This window comes from Castor canadensis, chromosome 16 (assembly GCF_047511655.1).
Source record: "Castor canadensis chromosome 16, mCasCan1.hap1v2, whole genome shotgun sequence".
In the NCBI taxonomy this organism is placed as follows: Eukaryota; Metazoa; Chordata; class Mammalia; order Rodentia; family Castoridae; genus Castor; species Castor canadensis.
In genome coordinates this window covers 42,079,943-42,107,479 of record NC_133401.1, presented here as the reverse complement: position 1 = coordinate 42,107,479, position 27,537 = coordinate 42,079,943, and the positions used below count along the sequence as shown (strand labels likewise).

General features: G+C 47.2%; 1 protein-coding gene and 1 long non-coding RNA gene across 3 annotated transcripts; one reads left to right on the top strand and one right to left on the bottom strand.

Moving 5' to 3' along the window:
• Nucleotides 1–400: 400 nt before the first annotated feature.
• Nucleotides 401–26,295, top strand: Lman2 (lectin, mannose binding 2). 2 transcript variants are annotated; one of them, XM_074058748.1, is made up of 8 exons: nt 401–779; nt 943–1,061; nt 10,877–10,994; nt 12,014–12,093; nt 12,279–12,440; nt 12,553–12,667; nt 15,231–15,350; nt 25,759–26,295. In XM_074058748.1, the coding sequence occupies exons 1-8, from the start codon at nt 584–586 to the stop codon at nt 25,806–25,808; spliced, it is 960 nt and encodes a 319-aa protein (XP_073914849.1). In that variant the 5' UTR covers nt 401–583; the 3' UTR covers nt 25,809–26,295. The 2 variants fall into 2 exon arrangements, with proteins under 2 accessions (XP_073914849.1, XP_020018363.1); XM_020162774.2 differs by lacking the exon at nt 25,759–26,295 and adding an exon at nt 16,913–20,883 and having other exon boundaries at nt 404–779.
• LOC141418216 (uncharacterized) lies at nt 22,178–27,204 on the bottom strand. The gene is made up of 3 exons (XR_012442894.1): nt 26,959–27,204; nt 24,290–24,438; nt 22,178–22,438 (listed from the first exon to the last, which is right to left on the bottom strand). It is a non-coding gene; the product is annotated as an uncharacterized lncRNA (long non-coding RNA).
• Nucleotides 27,205–27,537: the final 333 nt, after the last annotated feature.

Below are 27,537 nucleotides of genomic sequence, written 5' to 3'. Positions count from 1 at the left end.
TGTAATCCTAGCTACTCAGGAAGCAGAGACCAGGGGGATCGCGGTTCGAAGCCAGCCTGGGCAAATAGTTCGCGAGACCATATATCGAAAACACCTAACACAAAAAGGGCTGGTGGAGTGGCTCAAGGTGTAGGGCCTGAGTTCAAGCCCCTGTACCACAAAAAGAAAAAATGAAAAAGAAAAAAGAAAACACAACAAGCCCCCCAAAACTTCAAGTTCCAGCATGCCCTGCTTCGAAGACGACGTTTTCTCAGCCCGCCGGCGCCCAAATCCTTCCTGGGCTCCTCATTGGCTCACAAGCCTAACGTGCTGCTCCGTGATTGGCTGCAGTTCTTGTCGCCCCAGTAACAACTCATTGCTGAAACCTGTCGCAGGTACCTAGTGACCTCCAAGGTGATGGAAAAGCACTCGACTAGGATAAGGGGCTGTCCAGCCAGTAAACCTGGCGCCCACCCTGGCTGTGAGGTTTTGCTTTTTAACTCCCCGGTGACACTAGAATTAGAGGGCTTCCTGCCGGAGGCCATTAGCTAGGACACCCGGAAGGCGGAAGTCCAAGGGCGGAAGTGGCCAAGAGAAGGGGAGAATGGCGGCGGAGGGCTGGTTTTGGCGTTGGGGCTGGGGCCAGCGGTGCCCAGGGAGGCCTGGGCTTCCTGGCCCCGGCCCTGGCCCCGCTACACTTCTCCATCTAATTCTGTTGCTGGGGCTGGTGGCTGCGGATATAACTGACGGCAACAGTGAACACCTGAAACGAGAGCATTCGCTCATCAAACCCTACCAAGGTGAGGCCTGGGGCGGGAAAGGATGAAGGGTGAGGCTGGGCTAGGTTGGGGGAGGTCATGCCTTTCTCTTGAGCATAGCAACGCTGTGGGTTTCCAGCCTCTGGCAAGGCCACTTGGCATGACCTGTTAAGGCACCTGTCGATGCCCGTCACTCTGCCCACAGGAGTCGGTTCCAGCTCCATGCCTCTCTGGGACTTCCAGGGCAGCACCATGCTCACCAGCCAGTATGTGCGTCTGACCCCTGACGAGCGCAGCAAAGAAGGCTCTATTTGGAACCACCAGGTAAGTGGTTCCCAAGAGGCTGGGCATTTCGTTCAGTACTCCCGCCCTCTCCAGCGGCCAGGACCTGAGCTTGCATTATAGACTTGCTCCTCCCTGTCCTGCTCCTTTTCCATCGTGGTCACACTAACCCCTAATAAGAGGTCATGGATATTGACTAGTTACTATGTGTCAGCAGCTGTGCTTGACACTTTGCACTTTTCTCATTTAATTTCTTAAAAAGCCATGAGAGGTAAGTGATGTTTCAGTTTTACTAATGAAGAAACTAAGGCTCAAAGTTGAAAGTGCCTTACCCAGAGTCACATAGACAGAAAGAGATAGTAGAGTTCTCAGACTGTCTGGCATGAACCCCCTTAATAGTGGGAAGAATGAAAGGAATTAGATCTTTATTGGGTATTTTCTGTGTTAGATAGTGATTTTGCCTTGCCTTAATGGATTTAATTCTCAAACAGGCTCTTTGAAATAGATGCTTTCATGACTTTATGTGGAGGTAATAAGCAGTAGTTAAACTGATCTGTCTGTTCTTCACTCCTAGAAATTCACTTGATGCACTTGACCCCCTTCCTTTAGACAGTGGAAGAACCCCTTTGACATACTTGCAGGCTTAGTCCCCTTCCCCAGTGCTTGGCTGAAGGTCTTGTCGTCAGTGGTATGGAGGGTCTGGACTTAGCGGCAGTTTTTGTTTCTATGACATTTGCCCTAGAGGTCAGCATGTCATTGGTATGTCATATGTGAGCAATGGTCAAGCTTAACTGTTGCTCAGTCTTAGCTGGCGGAGTGGCTCAAGTGGTAGGAGTTTCTGCCTAGCAAGTATGAGGCTCTGAAAGCAGTGAAAGGGAATGATTTTGGGCTAGGTCACAGCTTGGAAAGGAACCTGCTTATGCCCTAGCCTGCCTGACTCCACCCTTCCCACAGCCTACGCAGTTGGCCAGTGTCCTTGTTTTCTCTATCATTCTGCTTTCTTGGCCCTTCTGGTTGACTTTCTCACTTAGTTCTGGGAGCCCACCCTGTCCTTGTGTTGCCTCATCTGCCTGTGCCCTCAATACCTCTTCTCTTCCTGTCCTGTGCCTCCACACTGCTGTTAGGGGCATCTGAGGTTACTTACTTTTTTTAGCTTTCGCTCTGATCCTCAGAGCCTACAGTCTCCTGTGAAGGTATAATTGTGTATTATGTCTTCACAGTCTGGCCCCTGGCATCTCTAGTCTTTCTGTCTGTTAGTTTTCTTTAAGCCTCTGTGGCTGCCTTCTTGCCTCAGGACCTTTGCACTTGTTGTTCCCTCTGTCTGGGACACTACCTCCTGGTTTTTCATGCCTGCTTGGTTCCTTTTCATCTGTTAAGTCTCAGTTCAAGTGCCACCCACTCAGAGAGTACTTCGTTAACCACCATATCTCCCCCCAAATCACAGTCTGTCCCATTATTTTGTCTTGGAGCATTCAGATGCAGCCTTCCTTCCTTCCTCCTTCCTTCCCTCCCTTCCTTCCTTTCTTCCTCCCTCCCTGCTTCCTTCCCTTCCCTTCCACCTTCCTCCCTTCCTCCCCTTCATTTTCTTTCTGTGTTGGGGATTGAACCCAGAGGCTCATGCATTCAGGAAAGTATCCTGAGGTGCATGCCCAGTTTGGATATTTTTTAGATGATAGTGTGACCTTATGCTTTTCATAGAAATAAGTTCACCATAGTATTAAGTTGAAATAATTTTTTTTTCAAGTTACAAATATTGCTAGAACTGTTAGAAATTGGGTTTAGCCACAAGGAATAGACACATTCAAATTATTCCTGCTTTGTCAGCAAAAATGCCCTGAGTTCAACCCCAGTCCTACCAAAAAAAAAAAAAAAAAAAGTTTGTAGGTGGTTGGCAACTGGCCAACTGGCATTGTCAGTAGCTTGGTGATAACACAAGACTGAGAGCATTTTGTACTTGCCTCTATCAAATTTTCAGAGTGTCTTCCTTTCCCCACATCTCTTTTTAGCTTCAAAATCTTCCTATTAGGCCTGTGATATTCTGTAAATGTTTGGAGTGTTTCCTATGCTTCTTGAAAGAAATTGGTTGAAACTCTTAGATTTTTCTGTTCAGTATTTGTCAAAAACCACCTCTCCCTTCATGGAGCTGAAATGCTTTCTGCACTTTTCTCTTTGTCTCCTTCACTCACTCCATCTGCTAGAAGCACTGAATTAGCAAACACTCCCTGAGCACCTAATGCCTGTGAACTGTGATGTGGCTAAGAGGGGACTTCAAGTGCCTGATGACTGATGACTGGAGCAAAGGACACAGGAAAAGGCTGAAGAAGCTATCCAGGGGCTACAGGCACATGCCACTGTGCCAGGCTGTCAGAATCATTGGTGGTTAATTGGCTGATTGATTTCATCTGCCTTCCATTTTGTTACATGAAAAAAAAAGACATGGAAATCACCTAACAGTGAAAATTATCTGTCCTGCCAGGTGAATCTGGTTTTGTTGTCTCAGAATAGGGCCAAGGAATCAAGATTTCTGAGCTCTCCAGGTGCAGCTGTACCTGGACTGCTGTACAACCAGGGTTGAGAACTTTGCCCCCCAAATGAGCTCCAACCCATACTTCATCTGCTTCAAAACTTTTTTATTTTATTTTTTTTGGTGGTACTAGGGTTGAACTAAGGGCCTCACGCTTGCTAGGCAGGTGCTCTACTGCCTGAGTCAGTCCTCCAGCCCTTTTTGGTTTGGATATTTGTCAAGATAGGGTCTTGCAAACTATTTCCCTGGGTAGTTTTGAACCTCGATCCTCCTGATCTCTGCCTCCTGAGTAGTTAGGATTACAGTTGTGAGCCACCGGTGCCTATTTCAGATCTTTCAGAGGCTTTATGTTGTTTGTATCATATTCCTATATGCTAATGTGCAGTCTTTATTCTGTGTACATGAAGCTTTCCTAAGGCCTAGGTAGTCTTGTAGGATTTGGTTTCTAGGTCCTTCATTTCCTTTTGTGCTCTTTCCTGAAACCAACCTCCTTCCAAATTGGGATGGAAGCATAGGTTTTCCTTCTCTGCTCCCTTTCTTGGTTGTCCTTTTGCTTCAAGGCACATCTTGCACCAACCTGGGGTCTCTCCTGGTGCATCATCCCCAAGTGAGAAAACTCCTGAATATCACAGAGACCATTTGAAATCTGGATTCTGGGCTTTTTTTTTTTTTTTTTTTTTGCGCTTTTGGGGTTTGAACTCAGGTCCTCATGCTTGCTAGGCAAGCACTCCACCTTACTGGGCTGATTTTTACATTATGTGAGAGACACATTTTTAAAATTTCAAATATATGGAGCTATTCTGGTAATCTGTTAAATTTTTTATTATTAATCTTCAGTTTAATTGTATCATGTTCAAAGATTTCAGTCACTGGACAGTCTCTTTAAGATCTGGGATGGTCCCGCAAGTGGTCCAATTTGGGGGCAGTATTCTGGGTGTGCTTGCAAAGAATGGGGGTTTTCTCCTTGTGGACTATAGTGTGCTTTTACAGTCCTTTAAGTCAGATTTGCTGACTGAGGTCAGATCTGCATCCTTGATGTTTTTTTCTGTTTGTTTTTATCATTTACTAAGGGAGGTATGCTAGCATTGCTGTGTGTGCATTTGTCTGCATCTTTGGAGTTCTGTCAGTTTCTGTTTTTATATTTTGAGACTAAATTAGGTACATACAAAAGCTTAGGTTTGAATCTTCAGATAAATGGGATCTTTTGTCATTAAGAGTTCTTTTTTTAAAGTTTGTTATTACTATAGTTATACAGGCTTTTTTTTTCCATATTTTTTTATTCATTTATTTATATATGCAGGGTTGCTTTTGGTTACCATTTATATAATAAACTTTTTCTGTCCTTTTGCTTTGTTTTCCCATTTCTTTTTATTTATTTATTTTTTTGCAGCACTGAGGCTTGAACTTAGGGCCTTCATCTTGAGCCACTCCACCAGCCCTTTTCTGGGAAGGGTTTTTTCAAGACAGAGTCTGTTGAACTATTTGCCCAGACTGGATTTGAACTGTGATCCTCCTGATACCTGCTTCCTGAGTAGCTGGGATTACAGGTGTGAGCCATCAGCACCTGGCCAGTCCAGCCTTTTTGAAGTCCACTTTTCAGTGGCATATTAAGTACATTTGCACTGATGGACAGCCAGCACCACTGTCCACCTCCAACTATAACTTGTAACCTTTAAACACTAACTGCCCATCTTCCTGTCCCTATAGCACCTATTAATCACTGCTTTACTTCCTGTCTATCTAAGTTTGTCTATTTAGGTATTTTTATAAGCAGAGCCATACAGTATTTATCCTCTTGTGTCTGGTTTATTTCATGCAGCATAATATCTTCAAGGTTCCTCCATATTTTAGCACTATCAGTACTTTTTTTTTTTTTTTCAGTACTGGACTTTGAACGTAGGGTCTTGCACTTAGCTAAGCAGGTGCTCTACCACTTGAGCCACTCCATCAGCTCTTTTTTGTGTTGGGTATTTTCAGGATAGGGTTTCACCAACTATTTGCCCCAGCTGGCCTCAAACTGTGATCCTCCTGATCTCTGCCTGCTGAGTAGATAGGATTACAGGTGTGAGCCACCTGCCTGGCCTGCTGACTATTTCTGTGGGGGTGGTGCACCATATTTTGCGAATCCATTCATCTGTTGATGGACACTTGGGTTGTTTCCTCCTTTTGGCTATTGTGAATAGTGCTGCTATAAACATTGGTGTTTAAGTATTTGAGTTCTTCTATTCAGTTCTTCAGTTTTTTTGGGGTTTACACATAGGAAGTAGAATTAGTAGGATATATGGTAATTCTATGTTTAACTTTTGAAGACTGCCAAAGCATTTTTCACATTCCCACCAGCAATGTACAAGGGTTCTCCTTTCTTCTTACCAGCATTTGTTGTTTTCTGGTTTGTTTTAGTAACAGCCATCTTTATAATGTGAAGCACTGTGTCATAGTGTTTGGTTTGCAGTTCCCCAGTGATGGTTCTTTTCATATGCTCACTGACCATTTGGATATTTTCTTTAGAGAACTCTCTATTCAAGTCCTTTACCTATTTTTGAATTGTTATTTTGTTGAGTTTTAGGAGTGCTTATATATTCTTGATATGAATCCTTTATCAGATATATGACTTGCAAATATTTTCTTCCCTTCTGGGCTGTCTTTTCCCTCTCTTAATATGTTGTTCTTTGATGTACAAAAGATTTTAATTTTGACGAAGTCCTGTTTGCCTTTTTGTGTGGATTTGTGTCTGTTTTTGGTGTCATAGTCAAGAAACTTGCTTAAATCTAAGGTCATAATGATTTTTCTTATGTTATTTTGTAAGAGTTTTATAGTTTAGCTTTTAAGTTTAGGTCTTTGATCCTTTACTTACTTTTTAGTTTTAACTTTTTATTTTGACATAATTGTAGATTCACATGCAGGTATAAGAGATAATACAAAGATCCTAGGTGTCCTAAAGTTTTTTCTTAACATTTATTTATATTTAATAAAATCACTGATACTTTTGGGTTTAATCTACTTTCTTACTGTTTACTTTCTATTTATGTTACCTGTTCTCAGTTCATTTTTCCCTCTGATCTTCACTTCTTTGGGGTTCTTACTCTATTAGTCTGAAATAGAATAGCCTGAAAGAGCCCAAAATAGAATTCTCTTCTATTAACCTGAAAGTTGTATGCTCTTTTATGACTACTCTAGAGATTTTCTTTTCTTTTTTTTTTTTTTTTTGTGTGGTACTGGGGCTTGAACTCAGGGCCTTCACCTTGAGCCACTCCACCAGCCCTATTTTTGTGATGGGTTTTCAAGATAGGATCTTGCTGAACTATTTGCTTGGCCTGGCTTTGAACCTTGATCCTCCTGATCTCTGCCTGCTGAGTAGCTAGGATTACAGGCATGAGCTACTGGCGCCTGGCCTACTCTAGAGTTTAAAATAATGCATCCAGCCAGGTGTGTTGGTATACACCTGTAATCCTACCACTTTGGAGACTGAAGAAAGAGAATCATGAGTTCAAGGCCAGCCTGGGCTATATAGTGAGAACCTGACTCAAAAAAAACCCCAAACAAATAAATTAGTAAGTAGGCAGCTGTGCACAGCGATACGTGCCTATAATCTCAGGGGAATGGGAGACAGATGGTGAGCTTCAGGCCAGCTTGGGCTACATAGAGAGTCCCTGTCTTAAAAATCCAAGGAGCTGGGCTCACACCTATAATCCTAACTACTTGAGAGGCTGAGATTGGGAGGACCACAATTTGAGGCCAGTCCAGGCAAAAAAGTTTGCAAAACCCCATCTCGACCATTAAAAACTGGGCACCTATCATCACAGCTATAGCTGGAAGCATAAAATAGGAGATCCTGTCTAGGCCAGCCTGGGCAAAAAAGTAGACCCTGTCTCTAAAATAACCAGAGGAAAAATGGACTGGAGGTGTGTCTCAGGTCCCTGCCTAGCAAGCACAAGCCCCTCAAACCTCAGTACTAGAAGCAAAACAAACTCCATGTAGCATAGGAGCAGAGTGCCTGCCTAGCAAGCCAGAGGCCCAGCACTGGAGGGACACAGTGCATCAATGTTTCACAAAAGTCTTAAGAACAATGTGTGACTTTACTCTCTTCCTGGACAGTGCCAGGATCCTAGACACTTTAACTCATTTACTTCATTTCTTTTTTTTTGTTTGTTTGTTTTGGTGGGAGTGGGGTTTTAAACATTGTATTATCATAATAATGTTTAGCTCTGGAATGTTTTTAGTGTAAGCTAAAAAAATTTCAGTTACCTGCCAAAATTTCCAATATTGTCTTTCATGTCTTTGGATGTAGTAAACTAATTATTTAAAAGTCCAATATCCAGGACTGGCAGAGTGGTTCAAGTAGTAGAGCACCTGCAGGTGTGAAGCCCTGAGTTCAAAGTCCAGTACCACCCAAAAAAAAAAAAAGAATATCCAAAGTCCAAAGCCAGGCTACTGGTGGGTCACACCTGTAATCCTAACTACTTGGAAAGCTAAGATTGGGAAGATCATGGTTTGAGGCCAGCCAGGGCAAATAGTTCGTGAGACACCCCCATCTCCAAAATACATACTAGAGGCATGGCTCAAGTGGTAGAGCCTGAAAAAGTGAAGTGCTGAATTCAAACTCTAGTCCCACCAAGAAAACAAAGTCCAGTATCCAAAAAAGGAAAAAAATAGAAAGAAAAGAAAAAGGGAGCACCTGGAGTTCCTGTCAACTTCTTTTTCTTTCCCTTTTAATTCATATCTTGTCTCCCTGTGTACCTGGCTTTCTGTGATGTGTGCCAGATATCACTGTGTTTATATAGTTTGTAGGAAAAACAAAGAGGCCTGACCAAGTCATTTGTCTATTTTCAGAGATGGAGAGGACTCAGAACTGTGCTGAGTTCCTGGGAGGGTCTTCTTAGTGCACACTTGCTTTTTTTTTCAGTCCTGAAGATTGAACTCAGGGCCTTCCGAATTCTAGACAAGCGTTCTACCACTTGAGCCACCCCCCTACCCCCGCCCTAGTCCTTTTGTTTTTACTGTTTTTGAGATAGGGTCTCGATAACTTTGCCAGGGCTGGCCTCAGACTTGCAGTCCTCCTGCCTCTGCCTCATGAGTAGCTGGGAACCTAATTCACAGCAAGGCCTCTGTTGCTGTCAGCAGGCTGTGGGCTTGGATTCCTTGTCTTGCTGTGCTCGAGAGCTGCTTCTCATCACCTCTTCATTGCGCCTTCAGAATTTGTAAATGTGCCATATCAGTGAACTGTCCAGAACTGGGAAAGCTCCAGGGACTTTTCACTTCTTGTGAACTGTCCTGCACTGCAGGTCCTTGCTAGCTAGCAAGCTTGTGTTCTTAGGGGCCAGGCTGTATGGGGTTTGAACTCAGGGCCCCATGCTTGCTAGGCAGGACCTCTACCACTTGAGGAGTATAGTGTTTTTTTGAAATTTTTTGAGTTTTTCTTAGTTACAAAGATAATATGTTCAAAAGGATCTGAAATTTAATCTTTCTTCCATCTTAGAATTGTGAAACCAGTAACTGGTGAGTCAACTTTTCAACCCTGGAGGGCTGGGAGGTTCTAGATACAGTAAAAGAACTGAGGGAGAGGGGTAGGCTAATGAAGGGGAGGGATAGTGACGACTGTCCTGGAATTGGGCAGAGGTTTTCCCATTCAGACTCTCCCTCTTTCCACTCCTTACATGGTCTCTTTCAGTTGCAGCCCTGGCAGTTTCTGACTGTCATGGCACTGAGGTGTGTCGTTCAGCATGGTGGGGAGATCATAATAAAGTCTGTGGGCACTTTGGCTGCCATCTTAGATCCATCCAGTTCTGGCCAGCCCACCTGAAGAGGAGCTGGCCTGCAGGCGTCCTGTCCCTCAAAGAAAAACAAGATTAGGTCAACTAGGTAGCAGTCAGGGTAGCAACTGTACAGATCCAAACCCAGAAAGTACACACTCCTCACAGTTCCCTCTCAGTTATCTGTCAACCCTACTGGTTCAGTTTCCTTTGCTTTTTTGCTTCATTACATTTTCTTTCCCCTCAAAAGGGACCGTAGCATTGATACTATTTGCAGTTTTTCTTCTCTTAATATCTGTTTGCCTTTCTGATGAGTCCTTTTTGTTTTTTGAGACAGTGTTTTGCTGTGTAGCCCAGAATGGCCTCAAACTCATGCTCCTCCTGTATCAGCCTCCTGAGTGCTGGGATTATAGAAGTGCACCACCACACTGGCTTTTTTTTTTTTCATGTTAACACACACTGGCTTCTGATGGGTCTTTAATCACTTGCTCACACACCCATCTGTCACTTCCACAAAGTGATTCTTATTGAAGTGTGTGTTGGTACCTTAGTGTTCAGAGCAGCTTCCTGGTCAGTAAGGGGAAGCTTTCATGGTTGGTAAAGCTGGGCCTTTCCTCTTGCCATAGGCAGTGCTAGGTCTGCACCTGCTGTCCATGGCTGTCTGGAGAATCTGCTTCTCTCAGGGTAGCCTGCAGCACCTCTCTGACAACCCCCAGACAAGATGCTGGGCTGAGTTTGCCTGAGGTGTTCTGACCAGGAGTTGGGTTTTGCAGTCAGCCAGGCCTGGGTATGAGTTCTGGCTAGTGCTAGCTTGGCCTGATTTTCCTCACTTTGGATGGTTGTTCAGAAGAGGAGGCAGGCTGGGTGCCAGTGCCTCATGCCAGTGGCAGAGCAGAAAGGAGTTGGTGCAATTTACGTTAAAGGCCTGAAGGCCATGAGAAGTATGGGAGATGGAGCAGAAGTTTTGGTGTGAATAAAGACCATCCTTTGCTGGGCACTGGTGGCTTATGCCTATAATCCTAGCTACTCAGGAGGCAGATCAGGAGGATCGCAGTTTGAAGCCAGCCCTGGCTTCAAACCCTATCTCAAAAAAAAAAAAAAAAAACCATCACAAAAAAGGACTGGTGGAGTTGCTCAAGGTATAGGTCCTGAGTTCAAATCATAGTATTGCCCCCCCCAAAAAAATCCTTTTATCTGCTGTGGACTGTTTTGCCTTTTAATTTGTTTTCTTTTATTTAAAATACGTGACTGAAGTAGGGATAATAACTCTTCCACAAGATTCCAAGGAAGGAGCCGGGTGGATGGAGATAAAACAGGTTCAAGGGTTTGCCTGCTATCGAGGAGCGTGTGAGAACAGGCCTGGGGGGGGACAGAGGCTAGACCTTAGGCAGCCTTGAGACTCTGTGTGGCCTCCCCCTCCTCACCTGGGAGTCTAAGATCAGTGGCACTTACAAACTTGCTGCCTGGCCCTGTGTCAAGAAGTGAGTGCCCAGTCTTAGTGGGATGGGGTCTGTGGCAGGGTCACCTCAGCTTGCCTAGAGGCCCTGGGAAGTTCTGAGCAGCCTTTTCTGTTCCCCCTCCAGCCTTGCTTTCTCAAGGACTGGGAGATGCACGTCCACTTCAAAGTCCACGGCACAGGGAAGAAGAATCTCCATGGAGATGGCATCGCCTTGTGGTACACCCGGGACCGCCTTATGCCAGGTGGGGAGGGGCTTGCTCAGGTGGGCCCTACTGCCCCAGAGGGTGAGGTAGGCACCAGCATGGCTGCTGGTCAACCACAAAGGTGGGTAGGAAGGACAAAGGGTTTGTTCTCAGCTTCTGTGGGCAGAGATCTTCCCCCTGTGCTGTCCTGGTAGGAGGCTGCTGCTGTTGTAGACCGAGCCCTGCACTCGGGAACGAGCCAGGTTCTAGAGGAGGCCAAGTAGGGGAAGAGGAGCAGCTGGCTCTTGCACTCAATACGTGGCCTGGTTTTGACCATTCTGCCATTCTGAAGGGTTATTTCATGCTAAAGCATGAAGACAATCTGTGCCTCAAGTTGTAGAATGTCAGCTTTGCAAGTGTGAAGTCCTGAGTTCAAACCTCAGTACCACCAAAAAAAAAAAGTTTCATCTGTGGCCCCTCTGAGGGTTTGAACTCAGGGCTTACGCTTGCTAGGCAAGCGCTCTACCACTTGAGACATGCCCCAGCCCTTTTTTGCTTTAGCTTATTTTTCAGGCTTTTGCCTGGGACCAGCCGGGGACAGCAATCCTTGTACCTACTTGGGATTAATGGGCATGGACCTCCATGCCTGGCTTGTTTGTTGAGATATAGTCTCACTAACTTTTTGCCCAGTCTGGCCTTAAACTGCAGTCCTCCCAGTTGCTGCTTTCTAAGCAGTTGAGATTACAGGCATGAGCCACCATGCCCAGTCTCACCTGTGGCCCTTTACAGAAAATTTATTGCTTCTGGTTTAAAGAAGTCCTTCCTGTTGCTCCATCCACTTTTCCTAGACTGGGTGTCCCCTTTGACACCTGACACTGGCCTCACAGCACATGAGCTGGTAGCTGGCCCCCCACAATTCAGGCTTCAAACTTGAGTCCCCTCTGTTGCACCCCTGAGGCCCTCATAGCTCCCCACCTCAGCTTCATTCTTCAGGATTCCCCTCTCTCCTGGGTGAATGGCACATTACCAAAGGACAGCTCCAGTTTAGCCATTGTGAGAGCATCTTCTTACAATTCCAGGGCCTGTGTTTGGAAGCAAAGACAATTTCCATGGCTTAGCCATCTTCCTGGACACGTACCCCAACGATGAGACTACTGAGGTAGGGCCCTGCTCTCTCCTGTGCAGCAGGAGAGCAAGGTCTGAGCAGTTGGCTAGAGGGCGGGCACTGGGACTTCTCCCTGGTCCTGGCATAAAAGCACCCTCCAGGGACTGGGGGGGGGTGGGTGCCCCCACTTCCTCCCACAGGCTGGGCTGGTCATGGAGTAACCAGTGTCTTGGTCCCAGCGCGTGTTCCCGTACATCTCCGTGATGGTGAACAATGGCTCCCTGTCCTACGACCATAGCAAGGATGGGCGCTGGACGGAGCTGGCAGGCTGCACGGCTGACTTCCGCAACCGGGACCACGACACCTTCCTGGCTGTGCGATACTCACGGGGCCGCCTGACGGTGAGTAGGCATGCTGTGGGGAGGCCAATTGAGCCTGTGCTGGTTCTGCAGAGGCCTAGAGAAGCAGCTGACTAGAATCTGAGGTTGTGCTTGATGTGCTGGCCTGCCACAGGTGATGACTGACTTGGAGGACAAGAATGAGTGGAAGAATTGCATTGACATCACAGGAGTGCGCCTCCCCACTGGCTACTACTTTGGAGCCTCTGCGGGCACTGGTGACCTGTCTGGTGAGTATGGGGGCTGAGCGAGTTGGCCAGTTTGTTAGCCTGAGTCTTCCCTGGTCTGTTGGGAGCTTTCAACATAGCCCAGCCTTATGGTTTGCACACTTACTGTCTTCGTTTTTTTTCCCCATCATCTGTAAATGTTGGTGTGCCTAAGGCTCAATCTGTTACCAAAGTCCTTGATTCTTGTGCCTCTGAAAAGACACAAAATGTAGTGGAAGCACTTATGATGGCTTCCAGCTCTTCTTCAGACACACCAGTGTCTTCCTGCTGCTGACTTTTCTACTTGTCTGGCCCTCATCTCCTTAGAGCCTTGTCCAAGTGTCACCTTCTCAGTGTGCGGGGAGAGGTTTCCCTGGTTCCCTCATTTAAAATTGCTCCCCTCCTCCAGTCCCCAGCACACTCCCTCACCTTTCCTAGCTTTATTTTTTTTCATAGCACTTACTGTCTTTGAGTCAGCCATACAATTCACTTTATTACCTGTGTTGTCCCCACCACCCCCCATATACACAGAAAATTATAAGCTGCATTGAGTCAGCACTCTGTCTTGTTTGGCCCAAGGTGGGTGCACACTAAGCACTGGGGGGCTTCTGGCCTGTGTGGGCCTTGCTGGTGCCATAGAAGGCACCAGGACTGGAACTGAGACATGATGGGGATTACCTGACAGAGCTTGTTTATCCTCAGGATCAACTTTTCCAGGGCCTATAACCTGCTGCCCACCAGAGAAATGTGTGGGTCTACTTAGTCCCAGAATGTTCATTGTTTGGGGTGTTTTTTGGCATTATTGGGGCTTGAACTCAGGGCCTGCATCTTGAGCCTTTTTTTGTGAAGGGTTTTTTCAAGATAGGGTCTTGCAGATCTATTTGCCTACTGGCTTTGAACTGCGATCCTCCTGATCACTGCCTCCTGAGTAGCTAGGATTATAGGTGCGAGCCACTGGTGCCCAGCTGTTAGGGGTTTTGCTTTAAAGTTTTTAATGCAGAAGTTTCAATTATATATCCTGAAGTGGAGAAAATGGTCTAATAAGCTCCCAGCTCCCATCACTCAGCTTCAGTAATTACCAACTCATGGCCAGTCTTACATCATCCATGATGTATCATATCCCTTCTTCTTTCTTGTACCCTTGGGTTATCTGGAATTTCACCTGACAGTATGTCCACATATGTTTGCAGAAGGTTCTTCATGTGTATGTGTATGTGGTACCAGGGTTTGAACTCAGGGCCTCACACTTGCTAGGCAGGCACTATATGTACCACTTGAGCCTTTCTGTTAGCCCAGAAGATTCTTTTTGAGATCAGGTATTGCTGTGTCACCCAGGCTTGGTTCAAACTTGATCCCCCTACTTCAGCCTTGGAGTGCTGGGATTACAGGTGTGAACCACTCAGCTACAGGGTTTTTGTTTTTTTGTTTTTTTGGTAATGGTACTAGGGTTTGAACTCAGGGCCTCATGCTCACTAGGCGGGCGCTCTGCCACTTGAGCCACTCCACCAGCCTGCAGAAGGTTCTTAATAGAAACAGATCCCAAACCGTGGTAGGTAAATGCTCTCCAAGACTCTTTGGTGCCCTGTGAAGAGCAGTGGAGATGGTTACAAGAGCCGTTAGTCCGAGGGCTCTGTGTGCCAGGCACCATGCCAGACATCCTCCAGGCCGTCACTGATGAACTCTTGGGTAGGGAGTGGTCTCTTCTGCGTGGTTGTTAGATGCCGCTTCTCTGCCTAACTTGACTGCCAGATCCTTGCTCTAAACACACTTCTCTTGGCTACAGAGAGTCCCCCTCTTTTAAGCAAGGCCTTTCCTTAGATTCCATTCATTTCGCTGTGCTTGTGTCTGGAGTCAGGTTGGTATGTTTCTGTGCCTTAAGCTCCTAGTCTCTAAAATGGGGATCATTAGTGCCAGGTAGAGGTTCTTTCCTGCCAGTGCCTTTCCCAAGTCTCCTCAGGTGCGCTCACTATTGGGGTACGGCCCTAATCTGGATGCTAACTTGCTATCTACCCTGCACATGGGTCTCTAGGACAGGACCATCTGGCTGCTGCTTGCCCTTGGGAGGAGCCCTCAAGTGGTCCTGCTGCCACTTACATGGTTCTGTTCTAAGTGCACACCCTCTGCCAGGCAGTGTGTCTTCCACATTCTGCTTGCCCTGGTGACCATTCAGGCTGGAGATCATCACTCTCATTTTACACAAGAAAACTACACATCAAAGAGGGCAGCAGACCTGAGGTTTCCCCCAGATGATTTTGAACATAAAGTTCATGCTCTTCTTTCTTCTTTCTTTTTTAGTGCTGGGGATTGAACCCAGGGGGGCCTTGTACATACAAAGCACACGTTCTACCGCCCCCCAACACCGCCCCCCCCACCAGCCAGGTCTTGTATTGCTGAGTTCTGGAGGCATTCTAGCCCCGGGAATACTGTCTTCGTAAGGGCTGGAGGTAGCTAGGAAGAAAACAGGCCCGCCCTCTTGTGGGGAACCTGGCCACTCTCGTGGCCAAGGGAGCAACTTCTCTTTCGGGAGGACTTTAGCCGCACCCTGAGACTGACTCGGGCTAGTAAAAGCTCGTTCTTGGTCCTACAGACAATCACGACATCATCTCCATTAAGCTGTTCCAGCTCATGGTAGAGCATACTCCTGACGAGGAAAACATCGATTGGACCAAGATCGAACCTGGTGTCAATTTCCTCAAGTCACCCAAAGGTACGTGTGCACATGGCCCTCCCCATCTGGGCTTCAGGTCAGTGATGTGGGCCGTCTACCCTTCCTGGTCTGGTTGTGGCTGTGGTCTGGGCTCTTGGGTCAGTAAGTGGTACTGGCTGGCCCTGCCCAAGCTCATGGAGACCAGGAGCTTGGGTCAGGTCAGCTCTTGTGAGTTGTTGAGTGAAAGGATGAGGCAGAAAAGAGTCTGCTTATGAGGACTTCCTCCTTGCTGTGTGAGTTCTGTTGAGCTAATTAGCACACATGGGAGCAATGTCCAGAAAAGCCATCAGGGCCAGTCTGTCAGCAGCACACCTGGTACTCTGCCACACACGTGCTGCTTCTGTGAACAACCTGGAGGTCAGTCCTGATGCTGGCTGAGGGGCTGATCCTTCAGGTTTCCTCAGCTGCAAAGAATGAGAGGAAGGATTTAAGTTAGTTTCTAGAGCACCCCAAGGGCTAGGTTCTTCCCCCAGCACTAGTTACCTGTCACTCTGCCTCACAGAGTGGACATTCTGGTTGGAGGAGTGAGGCACCTCCACCTCATTCCACCCCAAGAACCATAGACTTGTGCCTGTGGGCCAGTGGACATGAGTGTAGCAGACCCGAGTCGGGGCTCTGTGGGCTGGGGCATTGCGGGACTCAGTCTGGGTTCCAATGCCCAGTGTTTTTCTGGCTTTTTAGGAAAGCCAGAATCCAGTGTGACTTCTCAGTTTTAAGATTCAAACTGCTTTGAAATGTTTTGGGTCCAAACAAATCCTGCTGTGGACCACCATTTGGTCAGAGGCGTTCTGGCTGCTCAGTGCTTTCAGAAACACCATCTTCTTTGCCCCACCTGGCATCCCCATGTGGCCATCGAGGCAGGGATTAACTCATTTTCAGACTCATCAACCTACTCATCCATTGAGCAGGTGTTCCCAAAACTTCTACTTTGTACCTGGCTATGGCTGGGGCACTGGAAACTTAAGGGTCAGGCAGGCCCTGTGTCTAGTGACAGGCAGAGAACAGGTCAGAAGGGACTGTGAGAACAGGAGACTGAGCAGCTTGCTGGGAAAGCACCAGCAAACAGGGATTCTTGGTTCAGCCAGTGGCCATTGCCATCTCTGTGTAGGGCAGAGCAAAGGCGTGCCCGAGGTTGATTTGTGGCCAGCATTCTGTCAAATGGCAGTACACACACAGCTGAGAGGCAAGATTGGCCTGAGGCATGGTGGAAAGAGACCTGAGAAGACTCCATGATGTGGAGTGGAGGGCCCATTTGGAAAGAGGCTGAGTACAGCTACTCATGCCTGGTGTGACTGGTGATTTCCTGTCATTTCTCCTCAGCCTTGGAAGGGAGATCTCAGGGTGGCCAGGATCTTTGCGATACCACGAATGACATGGCCTGCATGTAGCAGGGTCCATGACCCATTGGCAGGCAGAGGAGTGGGGTGGCTGGCATGTAAGGGGTGGGGTTCAGTGTAGGGTGGGAGGTCAGGACCTGAGAGACCACCCTGTAAGACAGCCCACCCTGTAAGACAGCCCAGGAGGCACAAAAGCCTGTCACCTACCTCTTTCTTCTCCCTCAGACAACGTGGATGACCCCACAGGGAACTTCCGCAGCGGGCCCCTGACGGGGTGGAGGGTGTTCCTGCTCCTGCTGTGTGCTCTTCTGGGCATCATCGTCTGTGCGGTGGTGGGTGCTGTGGTGTTTCAGAAGCGCCAGGAGCGGAACAAGCGTTTCTACTGAGTGGCTGCCTTGGCTGGGCCCAGATGCTAATGTGAACTTTTTTTTTTTTTTTTTAACCAGGATTGTAAAAAACACAAGGCAACCTTATTTCTTAACCGTTTCAAAGAAATGATTAAAGTATTTTCATACATTTTGCTTCTTGCCCAGCAGGAACAGGCAGCAGGGCCAGGGGCCAAGGCTTAGCATCCTAAAGCTTGAGACAGCGGGAGGCTCTCGTCCCCATCCCGGGGTGACAGCTCAGGAGTGTGTGTGGAGGGGGCAGGAGGGCCATGCCTGGGGCTGGGCTGAGGCTCTGCAGGTGGCTGTTGAACACTGGAGGGCCCCCCAGGCCATGCTGGGGTGGCTTCTGAGGATCCAGAGCAGTGGTTTTGTTACGAGGTGTGTGGTGTGTGTGGTGGCAGACAGGGTTGGGGAACCTGAGTCTTTTGTACCTCCAGCTTCTTCCCAAGGCAAACCACGATTGAGGCTGGAGGAGCAGTTTGGTGGGGCTAAATAAAGTACTATGGGTAACCCCAGTCGTGTGACTTGTCCTAAGGGACTTGATTTTCCTTTCTCATAACTAGATGGCCACTGCTTTACAGTTCCAGCCTCATTTCTCTGACCTACAACAGAGCTCTGGTCGGGGCGGGCATGGGGTAATGGTTGTCCTGTTTCCTAGGTGAGGAAGCTTGGTTCTCAGAGGTCAAGCAAAACTTGCCCAGTGTCACCCAGCGAGTAGTGTTTGGGGGATGGGGCACTAGCAGAGGGTATGACCTCAGCCCTCAGCTCAAATCTAGGCCATATTGCAATGACAAGAAACTCTGGAAGGCTCTGGGATGATCTGGAAGGGGCTGGTGGGGTCAGCAGAGGTATTCCCCTTGGGTGCCTGAGGGGACAAAGATGGTAACAGGAATTGGAGGAAAGCCAACCACTGAAGGCAGAGCACTACCAGCCAGCAGCTGCCATGGTCCTCTCACCCCAGTCCTTGGGGACCATGCCAAGTTAGTCTCTTTTCCTTATCATCTCCTTCCCACTCACAGTTCAGTAACATCTGGGTCTTTCATCTCACAAGCAAAAGTAAACCTGTCTTCCTGTTGCAACCTGGCTTTTTATAGTTGACACTGTTAAATAAGTTCTCATTACAAAAATACATGTAGTGCAGAAGTCCACGAGGCTAAAGATATTTTCCCCTTGATCCTTCACTGTCACTCTCCAAAGCCCTTCTCTGATCTGTTAGCCGGCTCTGTGTCCTCCCTGTTTCCTTTGCATGCTTGGCAACTCCCCTTTCCACAGGTTAGGTGTCCAGAGGTTGCTCATGTGACTGCAGGGTTCACCTGTTTCCCTCCCAGGCTTGAGAGCCTGTTCACAAAGCCTTAACAGTAGTCGCGCTCCTTCCTGTTGTCATGTTCTTTTTCAGAACTCTTTTATATGCCATTCTTGTGAGCAGGTGATGTGGATTAACTCATTTTGCTCCATGGTACTTGCCCATGTGGATAGCCTGGAAATAAATGCATTAGGTCACGTGGGGGAGGTGTCTATGCTGTGTCCAAGTGGACATGTCCATTGTGACCTGCAGAGCTGAGGCCTGGAGTCTGCAGCTTCATGACTGCTCCAGTCATGATCACTAGGCCCACACTTACCGTTACTTGACCTTAAATTTTTGGCTCCAACTTGGCCTTCTGTGTATTCCTGAATTATTAGGCAAATTGGTACTGTGTGGTGTTTGACCTTGGCTGAGTGTTTGAGCCATCTGCTGCATTTTCCAGATCTGGCTTAGTAAGTTGGGGCTTGGTAAGAATGGAGCAGGGGTAGCTTTAAGGCCCCTGGGATGGTTCTAGTGAATGGCCAGGCTTGGGCCAGCAAGTGTTTGGCTTATGACTTGATAGCAGATTTGAATGACAGTGATCGTGCTGATCTGTTTCACTGTTGGGTGGGTGCCTTTCTGTTCCAGCCTAGCCTTGCTTATGTCTATGAAGCCAGTTGCTGCAGAGTTCACACCTGAGGTCTTTCCTGGAAGGTTAAGGTTAAATATGTGTTGTCTGCATTTGCACACAGTTCATCATAGGAAAGGTAAACATAAATGCACATGTTCAGGAAATAAAGATGGCTGACACACTCGGGTCCTTTTGTTCCCTCCCCGCTGGGGTGACTGTTGCTAAATCTGCCTTTTTGTTAAAATGTATTATACAATTGTATTGTTTTACATTTCATATTGTAAAGTACTACTTGGATGTGTTCAGCTTTTCCCACTGAGCATTGCTGCTGAGCCTTTGGGTCACGTGTAGCTCAAGATGCATCTTCCTCACTGTCACCCTGTGTCGGGTAGAGACTCCAGCCTCTCCATTCTGCTTTCCCTGGACGTGTAGGTGGTTTCCAGGTTTTGCTCTTAGACACAATGCTGCTTCATGGAGTGTATTTTCATGCACAGATGTAAGAGAATTGGGCTGGAGGTGTGGCTCAAGCATAGACACCTGCCCAGCAAGTGCAAAGCCCTGAGTTCAAGCCCCTGTACTGCCAAAAAAGAAAAAGTACAAGAATTGCTGGGTTGTAACTTGTGTGCATTTTCAGTTTTACTAGGTGGAGTCACATTGCTTTCCAAAGTGAGCTGTCCTTTCTCTTCCCACTGTGGTGGGATCCCCTCTGCCCACTCCCTTAGCACTTGATGTTGACACAGTTCAACTTTTGACAATTTGTGGACATAAAACTTTAGCTCACATTTCTCCACCAGTGAGGCACAGGATCTTTGTTTGTTGATCATCTGTCCTTCCTTTGTGGTCCTTCAGTTTTGACCCTCTTTTTCTTACTGATGTATACTTTTTGTATGTTAATCCTCTGACTCTGCCTGGCACACCTGTAATCCAGATCAGAAGGATCAAAGCCAGCCTGGGCAAATGGTTCACCAGACCCTATCTTGAAAACAAAAAAACCTTCACAAAAAAAAAAAAAGAGGGGGGCTGGTGTAGTGGCTCAAAGTGTAGGCCCTAAGCTGAAACAACAGTACTTCGAAAAAAAAAAAAAATCCTCTATTTGTATGTAGAAAGAAATTCCTTCCAGTGTGCTTGCTATTTTTGGGTTTGTTTTTCTTTTTTGAAGTACTAGAGATTGAATCCAGAGCCTCACACATGCTAGGCGAGTGCTCTACCACTTGAGCTGGTCTCAAACTCCTCATCTTCCTGCTTCCACCTACAAGTAGCTGGGATTACAGGTGTGCACTACCATGTCCGACTGCTTTTTTTCTAGTGATCTCATTTGATTCACATTCTACATTTGAATGTCATTTACTAGTCTTTCCTAAAGATTGTTCTTAAAAGTGTTTACATTTTGCTTTTGACATTGGGCACTTCACTTGGAACTAATTTTTATATAGCGTGCACATTAGGGACTCTCTTTCCCCACTGTGTTCAACCAGTTGCCCCAGCAGCATTTATGTCCTTCCCTATCACCTGCTCACCTGGCCCCTGGAGCACCACTCCTAGTAATGTCCTTACCTCTCCTCCTCCTTGGTGGCTGGAGGTGGACGTTCACCTGGGCTCCCAGCTTCCCTCTGCTCCGTGGCCATGTGCACCCATGGCTAGCAGGATGCTAGAGGATGTCTGCAGGGAGGGCCTCAGATCGCTTTGGTTTCCCAGTGAAAGCTAGTGTGGCCATTTGCCCACCCATTTCTCTGCCTGGAATGTGGCAAAAGCCACCTGTGACTACAAGGGTGGAACTGAGCACATGGAGCTGACAGAGGGCGAGTCCTCAATGACAGGCAGCCAGCACCTCAGCCCTAGACTGCTGACCACTGGGGTTTTTTTGTGAAAAAAAAAAATAAATTCCTATTTGTTCAAACTACTGTGAGTCATGTTTTCTGTTATTTGCAGCTAAAAACAGCCCTGCCTCTGTCCCCCTGCATATGTTATTTTTCTGACACGTGGGTCAGCTCATATGAAACACACACTGTTGTGCATGTCTGTGCCTCACAGTTGTAATCACTGGGATACAACAGGGAACAAAAAGGACAAAAATCTTAGCTGGGCACAGTGGCTCCTGCCTGTAATCTTAGCTACTTTGGAGGATCATGGTTCAAGGCCATGAGACCCCATCTCAACCAAAAACTGCATAGGCAGGCACCAGTGGCTCAAGTCTGTTATCCTGGCTACTTGGGATGATTGAGGTTTGAGGCCAGACTGGGGAAATAGTTCATGAGACCCTATTTCCAAAATAACAGGAGCAAAATGGACTGGAGGTGTGGCTCAAATGTTAAAGAGTACGTGCTTTGCAAGCTCGAAGCCCTGAGTTCAAGCCCCAGTCCCAGGGCTGGTGGAGTGGCTTAAGTGGTAGAGTGCTTGCCTAGCAAGTGTGAGGCTCTGAGTTCAAACCCCAGTATCACAAAAGTGTGTGTGTGTGTGTGTGTGTGTACACTTAGCACAGACAACTTCAACAGTCATGATCAGCATTTTCTGGTTTCTGTCAATAGTGATGTTTACGTGCACTTTTATCTTTCCCATGATTTTATCACACTTCAGTTTTCATTCCATTGTGGACCAAAGGCTAATTAATCCAACACATCTTTATTAATCTCCTTGTATGAGCGAGGCAGCCATTAGGCGGGGGATACTGAGGTGCATTTCCTGTCTCCATGGAGGGTGGGGTCTGGCAGAGAAAGACTGATGTAGGATCAATTGGAAAACACATACCACTCCAGGTATCTCCTTTATAGGGGTTTTAATACAGGGATGCCATGGGAGTTTGGGAAGTATGAAAGAGGCAAAGGAGGCCGCTGTAGTAGCCAGTAATACAGGGCAGGAAGCACGTTCCTGGGTGGGAGCGCACCAAGGCCCTGGGCATGCTGGCCTGCTGCGCACAGGTGTTGACCTGGGGGAGAAATCAGCCATGGCGTGTATGCGGATATATAGCTTTGAGGATTGGTTTACTCACAGCTGATCCTAACACGTGGAAAATCTCAACCAGAGAGAGAAGCTATTGTTTCAAACCTTTAATCACGGAGTTAGTAGAGGATAATTGTTCACAAGTCAGGAGGGAGGAGCCAGAGGTGAGGTAGAGGCCTGCATTTCAAGCACAAGGCCCTGAGTTCAAATCCCAGTACTGTCACCCCACCCCCACCCCCCGAAAAAAATGCAGCTCAAGCGGTAGAGTGCCTGCCTGGAATTTAGGAGGGAGCAGGATTTTGTGGAGAGAGCAAGTGCTAAGCAGGGAAGGGGGAAAGCGTGCAATGACTTGTGTGGTCAGCAGGTGGTGACAATAAACCTGGTGACTTTGGGTTGCCTGTCTGTGGCCTGACATCCTCATGGTCTCTGGTGATCTCAGGCAGCACTGCTTGGTGGAAAACTCCAGGAATTGTGGACTCGGATCAGGATCCTGCTGGCATCGGGCAGGGACAGTCCTGCCTCAACACCATCCCGGAAGGATAGAATGGGAAATCACAGAGGTTATTTTGGATTCTGGTTCAAAAGTTCTATTAATTTTTTAAAATAGGCAGTTACAGGGACTGAGGGTGAGGCTCAGTGGTGGTCCCCAGCACCACAAAAAAATAAAAAATGCAGTCACATGTTTTCCTGGGTTTTTGTTTGTTTGTTTTCCCCAGGGCAAATGCTCTACCACTTGAGCCATACCCAGGCCCGTTGCTTTTTAGTTTATTTTTTCAGATAGGGTTTTGTGCTTTTGCAGGGAGCAGCTTCAGACTGCAATCATCCTAACTCTGCTTCTGGAACAGCTGGGATTATAGGCATATACTACCAGGCCCTGCCTTTTCCTGCTGTCTTTGCTCTGGATTTTGTATCCCGTGACTTCCATTTTTGTGTTTTGTGGTATACAGATGTTCCCCAACTTAGGACAGGTTATGTCCTAATTCACTGTAGGTTGGAAATACTGTATGTTGAGAATGCAAGCTGGTGCTGGTGGCTCACACTTGTAATCCTAGCTACTTGGGCAGAGATCAAGAGGATCACAATTCAAAGCCAGTCCATGAAAATGGTTTGAGAAACCTTATCGAAAATACTCAACATAACCTGGAAGTGAGGGGGGAGGCGAGAGAGCGTGGGGGAGGGTGGGGGAGGGGAGAAATGACCCAAACAATGTATGCACATATGAATAAATGAATAATTAAAAAAAAGAAATACTCAACATAAGGGGAAGGTGAGGGGAGGTGGCCCAAGCAATGCATATACATGTAAGTAAATGTAAAAATGATAAAACAAAAAAAGAATAAAAAAGTTTAAAAGAAGGAAAATGCTAAACACAAAGTGGCTGTAGAGTGGCTCAATTGGTGGATGCTACCCAGCAGGAATGAGGTCCTGAGTTTACCCCAGTACCACCAAAATAAATTAAAAAAATGCATTGAGTACACCTAGCTTACCAACCATCACAGCTTAGAGGAGGGATTGTTGCCCCTGGTGACTTGTTGCTGCTGCTGCCTAGGAGCCCTGAAAAGATCCAAACTCGAAATCCCAAGTGTGATTTCTACAGAATGTACTGCTTTCATACCCTCATAAAGTTGGAAAACTGAACCAGGCACTAGTGGCTCAAGCCTGTCATCCTAGCTTCTTGGGAGGCTGAAATCAGAAGGATCAGGGTTGGAGGGCAGCCAGGGCAAATGGTTTGTGACCAGAGCAAAATGGACTAGAGGTGTGGCTCAAGTGGTAGAGCCCCTGCCTAGCAAGCATGAGGCCCTGAGTCCAAACCCCAGTGCTGCCAAAAAAACAAGTGGAATGTATTGAATGGCAGCCTGATGCCACCAGTGGAAAATGCACACATGAAACTTTATGAACACAATTGTTAAAATGTGTAAATTTTTATTAAGGATATGTGTATAAGGTATACACGAACCTCAAATGAATGAATTCTGTGTTTAGACTTGGTTACTGTCCATGAGAGGCCTCATGCATATGAAAATATTCCAAAATTTGGAAAGACCTGAGAGCCAGGTACTGGTGGTCCCTGGCATTTGGGTAAGGAATAGTCGGTCTGCGGTTGAATTGTTCAGGTTTCTCTTCACACCTTCACATCCTCAAAGACAAACTTCCTACTGCTCAGCAGATGGCCAGCCATGGAGCTGTCATTGCAGGAAGGGGTTCTTCTCCCCTGACAGATGGAGAGAATTCTGCCCCATAAATGTTACGACTATCAAAGTAGAAACTTCACCACATTGGGAACTTAATTCTTCATGGGGTCCCTGGGGGAGCCAAACTCCCAGTGTGATCATATCTGTATTTTTAGCTCAATACATTGTAATTACCTGGATGCAGTGTGTCCGTCTTGGGAGTTCAATTCCCCAGTGTGTGACTCGGAACTTCTTGACACTCTCCTCTCAGGGTTTGGGAACAGTCGGGATGAGATGCTCCCCTTACATAAAACTTTGGTACATCATCTTTAGGTAACTTATACCTGATAAATGCAATGAAAATAGTTGTTATACTGTATCACTGAAGGAATAATCACAAGAAAAACATCTATACATGTTCAGTCCAGATGCAGTGTCTTTTCCAAATAGTTTCACTTTTTTTTTTTTTTGTGGTACTGGCCCTACACCTTAAGCCACTGCACCAGCCTTTTTTGTGATGGGTTTTCAGGAACTATTTGCCCCTGCTGGCTTTGAACCCCAATCCTCCTGTTCTCAGCCTCCCAAGCAGCTAGGATTATAGGCGTGAGCCACGGGTGCCCAGCTCACTACTGAGATTTTCAAGCGGCACTCTAAGCTGGGAATCCATAGCAACGCCTGATGAGGATCCACACACAGAGCAGCAGAGCAGCAGCACAGCAGTATGGCCTTCCCAGCTACTGGGCACTGTTGGACCCATAACTGATTTAACTCAATAAGCCAAGAGCAATTTAAGGCTGTATCATGCCATCAGCCATCAAACCATGCTCACTGTGCCGATTGTTGTAAGGGTCCCTGGGATTTGTTTTTATCACGTATGCTAAGAAACACAGACACAAAAATGACAGCCATGGAGGGCAACATTTCTGCTCACAGTTCACTATAAAGAGGAGGCAGGCTGCTAGCTCACACCTGTAATCCTAGCTACTCGGGAGGCTGAGATCAGGAGGATCAAGGTTCCAAGCCAGCCTGGGCAAAATAGTTCGAGAGACCCTCTCTAGAAAAAACACTAACACCAAAAAGGGCTGGTGGAGTGGTTCAGGGTGTAGGCCTTGAGTTCAAACCCCAGCACTGCACACACACACAAAAGAGGAGGCAGGGCACGGCAACCCTGGACCCCATAGGCTGCATCAGGGTTGGTCAGAGGGCAGGAGGAGGAAAGGGAAATATGGGCAAGAGCCTTTACTGTGGTTTCCTCCGGAAGGAACTGGTGAGGCAGAGCAGGCAGGCCTGCATTGAATAGTCTCAGTAGGCTCTTGATGTAGGGAGGTCCCTAGTAGGCTGGTGTCTGGCCCTGGATGATTAATGCAGGGATATAGTGGTCCAATGTAGATAGTTAGAGGTACGGGTTCTGGATTGGTTGGTTTGAATATGAAAGGCAGGCTTGCAAGTGAGTTATCTGTCATCAGCAATTGGATGATGAAACTTTGACTCCTGGAGGGCCACGGGTTCACCATGGTGTGGGACTGCAGCTGTGCTACTGGAGGCAAAGGTTAGTGTGGATTTTAGAAATGATGGAGCTAACACCCAAGGAATTACCTGACTGGATGCATAGGAGGTGCAAAGTGACAAGAAAAAGGCTAACTGCACCATCCTGTTGTCTATAGATGCTGAAAGGAAAGCAGAAGAGAAGACCCTGAGTTTGGGCCGAGATTAAATTATGCCTGGTATGAACTGCAGCCACTGCCAAAGAGAAAATGACGCCGGGACAACAGAGTATACAGAACGACCCCCGGGAGCATGGGAGACACTCAAAGGACCTGTCCCACCAGCACGGACATCTTTGAATGACTTTTTCTTTTCTTTTTTTTTTTTTTTTTTTTTGTGGTATGGGCTTTGAACTCAGGGCCTCATGCTTGCTAGCTAAGCACTCAGCCAGTTGAGCCACACCTCCATTCCTTTAAATGATTATTAAGAAACGAGCTGAGGGCTGGCAGAGTGGCTCAAGTGGTAGGGCGCCTGCCTAGCAAATGTGAAGCCCTGAGTTCAAACCCCAGTGCTTCATAGAAAGAAAAGAAAAGGTGTGAACAGAGCAGACATTGATGGCTCAGAACGAAGGTCCTAACCCAACACTCTTGGAAGTTGGGGGACTGATGGAAGCCACTCTTTGGTGTCTTGATATTAAAGGGCCCTGGAGAAGTCGACTCTATGCCTCTTAGTTTGCAGGAATTTAAAAAGTTTAAAAGCAAGGGTGGGAGGAGAAAGTTTCTCTGCAGTTCGGGGCAGCAGTTTCCCAAGCTCATTAATAGCTTTTGGTGGTACTGCGGTTTGAACTCAGGGCTTCATACTTGTTATGCAGGTGCTCTGCCACTTGAGCCACTCTGCCAGCCCTCCCAAGCTCATTAAGATAATAACCACTCCCCTCTGGGAACCAGGGGCACACGGACATAAATGGATTAAAATGGTCAAGGGAAGCTGGTGCTGGTGGCTCACACCTGTAATCCTAAATACTCAGGAGGCAGAGATTGGGAGAATAGCGGTTCAAAGCCAGCCCAGGCTAATAGTTTGCGAGTCCCTATCTCGAAAATACCTAACGCATAAACGCTGGTGGAGTGGCTCAAGGTGTAGGCCCTGAGTTCAAACCCCGGAACCGAAAAAAAAAAAAAGAGGCTTCAGAAGACACTCTTCTGGAACGCCTCCCTATGGGCCCCACATACTGTGATGCCATAACGACTTAGGAAATCCTGCCGTGAGCGAGAGTTAGAGTGGAGAGTACAGGGGCGCAGTAGGTGACAGTGGGTCCCACCGGCTACCTGCACCCGTTACGGGGATGGATACTGGATCCGCCCGGGGAAAGCGTCCCTTACCTGCTCAAGCAGAGGCGCACAGCTCTGCCCATCCTCCAACAGTGACTGGCCACGCTGGATGCGAGCCAGTGAGATTGCACAAGCCCAGGGACCGTTCATTTGCCGTCTGTGTGGGGTACAGACAGGAGCTTATGGCAGAAATCGGTGGGTGCCACCTAGTGGTAGACCAGAGCATTGCCATTTGAGAAACAGCAATTTTGAGATTGCTACTATTAAAAACATGATACCCGTGAAACTTAAAGTACTTGTAATGTCTCAAATAAAGAAAAACAAAACAAAAAAAAAAAAGATTACCATCATCCTGGCTGGGGGTGTAGCTCAGTAGTAGAGCACTTGCCTAGCATACACAAGGCCCTGTGTTCAAAATCCACACTACAAAAAATAAAAGTGAAAAACATCCAGGTGTGGTGGCTCATGCTTGTAACCCCAGATTCTCAAGAGGTGGAGATTGGGAGGACTGTGGTTTGAGGCCAGGCTGGGTGTAAAGTTAGTGACCCCCCCTCCCATTTTAACCAACAAACCGGGTGTGGTGATGTGGTGATGTATTCTTGTGGTCTCAGCTACAGAGAGGCATAGGTG